The 4,109-nt window shown below is 40.7% G+C and overlaps 1 protein-coding gene across 1 annotated transcript in view; it reads right to left on the bottom strand.

Annotated features, from left to right (window-relative positions):
• Window positions 1–34: 34 nt before the first annotated feature.
• The window catches only part of LOC107103487 (phosphatidylinositol 4,5-bisphosphate 3-kinase catalytic subunit gamma isoform-like), a 39,730-nt gene continuing 35,655 nt past the window's right edge, over window positions 35–4,109 (bottom strand). The window contains exon 11 of the mRNA XM_015403211.1: window positions 35–1,013. Within this exon, the coding sequence (XP_015258697.1) occupies window positions 756–1,013 (258 nt within the window). The 3' untranslated portion in view covers window positions 35–755. The remainder of the gene's footprint in view (window positions 1,014–4,109) is intronic.

The raw sequence follows: 4,109 nt of genomic DNA, 5'->3' as shown, positions 1-4,109 counted from the left end.
TTTAAGTAGGAGTCTGGTGTTTTCCACTGTCGGCAGGCAGATTCTTTATTAATCCCAGTTGTTGAGTTACATCAGAATCAGAGAAGGAATTAAAAATAACAGAACAAGACGATCCTTTTTCACAAATACTTCCATTACTTTGAATAATAGAATACTTCTATACCTTTAATATTTGACAGAGACTCCATGCGGGACCAGACATGGACATTATTCTTGTGGAGCTTTTCTTGGGTTAGCCTGAAGTTCTCACAGTAAAAGCCTGATCAGCCAAATGTTAATGATCATTGCCTGTTTGGTTTTATTGGCCTTTTCTTTTTAATTGTCTTGTTTTTTAACTCTGACCATCAAAGTTTACATAAAACACGTCTCATCTTCTCAGGCTGATAGCCACAGTGACAACAGTTAATCACAGAGAGGGTGAGAATGCAGAGCTGTGGACGCTCGCTAACGAAACACAGAAAACACTAAAACAAACATCTGATGGTCAAGAAGATAGATACGTAGAAATAGATGTGCAGGCTGGTCATCATAAACATCGTTCTTGAGAGCACAAAGAGAAGAGAGAAAACCTATTTACCTAGGTATTTATTAATGAGTTACATGATGATGAATAAACCAGCCACACCAGTTAGACATGGCGCTGATAAACATGCATTCCTGTATGATGAAACAAGCGGGTAAAGTGGGAGAACGACTGCTTCAAAGAAAACTCTGGAAACCAATCAGATGTTCTGTTTCTCCTCCTCCTGGCCAGGCTACTTGATGCCGGCCACCATGTGGATCCACCAGTTGGCCTGCACCGTCCAGCCCAGATTTTCACACTCTGTAATCTTTTCCAGAAAATGCGCCTTGGCCTGGCCTTCACTCTGGTCCTCCTGCAGCGCCTCCCGCAGGTAGCGCATGTCTTCGGCGGCACTCAGCTCCGGGATGCCCGTGAGCAGCATCAGGGAAAAAAGAGTGATGAGCAGACGGGAGTGGGAGCGCAGTAAGAGGTACGCCTCGGAGCAGGTTTCCTAACAGGGACACAGTGAAAAGATGGACAGGATGCAGTAAATAAACGGCTATCAGTATCAGCCATTATATGCATTTCTATATGCATCTCACTGAAAAACTTCCTCTGACATTGACGTCTCGTCATTAAGAGGAATGGTTTTAAAGCTAATCGTCCTGCAGGCCAGTGTGTTTGAGTTTTCCACCTGCCTTTAAGTATCCAAAGGTGTCCCTCAAGGTTCTATCCTAGGTCCCCTTCTTTTTATCATCTATGTTAACAGTTTAGTTAAAAATGTCCCGCATGCTAAAGTTATTATGCTGTTGACACTTTCTTTTATTCTTCAGCAAATGCAGTTAAATGTGCTTTTGTTAACCTACAAGCAGCTTTTAAAGTGGTTCAGTGCAATTGGGGCGATCTGAAGCTATGTTATGAAATCTAAAGTAATGTTTTTCTCCAACTATGAAAGTTTAGCTAGAAAACAGTCGATGTATCGCATTATTACAGTAGCAGCCATTCAAAATGGCCCCTCCCAGTCTAAAGCCACTCGAATGGCAGCAACGTCCCCTCCAACTTCCAGCCACTGGGCTTCTCATGGCGGCCATATTTTTTACTCTGACTCCACCCTTTGACCTAATTACAGGATCTGACCAGGAGATGACACGTCTTTTTTTATTTTAATGTCCACAAATCATGACAGAAAGAATATTTTCGTACCAACATTGATGTTTAAAAAGGAATCTTAGGGGACAAGCCAAGGACCCATCAATGGAAGTGGGCAAGTTTTCAATGACTGCTGATGTACTTTTCAAGGTCATCAGATTGAGGTTGGATTACAGGATCCATTTCTAGGCTTGATCATTAATGATTCTCTGGGTTTTGGTCCTCATACTGTACTCAACTGAAGCTGGGTTTTTATTTTAGAATTAGACCTTGCTTATCTTTTGAGACTGGGAAATGTTTTGTTGCTGCAGCTTTTTGCCAATTTTGGAATATGGTGACATAATTTCCATGCATGAATGTTCTCACTGGTTGCCTAGTCTAGATTCTCCGTGTCATGGAGTATTTTTACGTTTCATCCCTGGTCTGGGAGCCTTAACTTTCCATTGTGTTCTCTATGCCTGCGTTGGTTGGACCGCCCTGCCCCCCCCCCTAGCTTTTACCTCTGCTATTTTTACATTTATAAAGCCATCAAGGCTTTACTGTACGGAAGAGGATTAGGGCCACTATAAAAAAAAGTGAACTGAAGTATTATTTCAGTAAAAAATGGGAAAAAGTCAGTATTCTGACCTTTTTCTCAAAATTCTGACTTTATTCTAATAATTCTTTTTTCTCAGAATTCTGACTTTATGCTGATGAAGGTTCTCAGTCATCCAGGTCATAGTCATTCCGTAAAAATTCAAAAAATATCCACTGGACTTGGTTTTCAAGATTTGAAGACGTTTCGCCACCTCTCCAGGAAGCTTTCTCAATTCGGAATTCTGACTTTAATTCTTAGAATTCTGATTTTAATTGATAGAATTGTGGATGTTAATGTAGATGTGCGCCATGAAGGCAGAGATGTGGAGCTCTCAGCTTCAGTAGTTTGGGAGAAACAGGAACACATTGGTGGTAAATGATGGAATTAGGCGAGTTTTTCCGTCCCTGAGGATCTCTGCTGATGCTGTTTGATTAATGGAAGCGAAGAAGGAGATTAAAACAATAGAGCTGGACTCTAAAACAGACATGACTAAGGCTGGATGCTAACATGTTGGTTAGCTGACAGAATTCAGTCAGAATTGTGAGATTAAAGTCAGAATTGTGACTTTTTTCCCATATTAAACTAAAATAATATTTAAAAATCTGTTAAATTTTTTTTAGTAGTCATAATCCTCTTGTGTAGCAGAATGACTGAAGGTTGAAGAAAATAGTTTCTTACTCTAAATCAGTTTCTACATTTTTTTGCAAATATTTTGATAAATATAAGCGGTATTTTATTTCTATTTTAAAAATCATGGCTGTGTTTGTTTTATTGTTCTTTAGCTTCCTGTCTATGTTGTATATTAATTGGTTTTAATATCTTTAATATTAGTATGTTATTTGGCCAGGTCTCTCTTGTAAAAGAGATCTATAATCTCACTGAGACCCACCCTGATAAATAAATAAAAACATATCTCTGCTTATGAAAGGGGAATTTATGGGCAGCAACAGACTAGAGTTTGATCTGCAAACCGCTGGGAGAACAAATGACGTCTCATTTAGTTCATAGAAAAACTGTGACTTAAAAGTGTATCAGAGCTTCTCCTCCTGCCTTCAGCCTGCATGTTGTTTCCATGGTGAAACGCAGTCAGTTGGACTATGGATGAGAGGGTTCTAATTATTGAACTGCCATCTAAATGTCCAATCAGAGCTTCTCTTTTAGTCCCATTAGCACAGCTGGATGACAGCACTCTCTGGTCCTCAGCAGGTCCTCCCTAGTCCGTTTTTTTTTTTATTAACTTATTAAGTCAAGTCAGCTAAATGCATGATTCCCAGTTGATCAGAGATGTGTGCTGCTGGTGCATCCTGTGAGCATCCAGCTATCTGCGATCAAACAGGAACCCTGCTGCCTGCGCTGCCGTCTTATCAGCTTTCTGACTAACTGTGGCTGAGCTGTTTCCTCCTGAAGTTTAGAGATGATGAGTTTGAGCTTAGAGCATCACCTGGTACAGAAGCTCAGTGCTGCCTTCTTTTCCTCCTCTTCATCAGGCTCACTTGGTTTTATTGATAACTCAGTCTATCGTACGTTGGAGCAGCAGAAGAAGTGTTTGGATCAGGAAGGAACAGCGCTCCCTCGACCGAGTGCTGATTGTAGGAAGCTGAAGAGCTTTGACTGATGCATTAACACCGCAGCCACAAAGCTGTTACTGAACTAAAGACTTTAGGGGCTCAAAGGAGCGCCTTCACAGCCCCCCCTGCCAGCAGCTGTTAGACATTAGTGCATCACTGCTTCCATTAGGTGTAAACAGCATTTCCTGATTTTCATGCAGATATTTACAGGTTTTTATTTTTAAAGGAATAGTACACCCAAAACATGATTAGCCTTCATTTTCTACTCACCCCCATGCTGAACAACACTCTGGAGTACTTTTTTGATATCTCA

The sequence above is a fragment of the Cyprinodon variegatus genome, unplaced genomic scaffold, assembly GCF_000732505.1.
Source record: "Cyprinodon variegatus isolate N-32 unplaced genomic scaffold, C_variegatus-1.0 Scaffold1461, whole genome shotgun sequence".
NCBI classification, from domain to species: Eukaryota; Metazoa; Chordata; class Actinopteri; order Cyprinodontiformes; family Cyprinodontidae; genus Cyprinodon; species Cyprinodon variegatus.
Note: the sequence above shows the minus strand (reverse complement) of the source record. Positions and strands in the feature narration are given on the sequence as shown.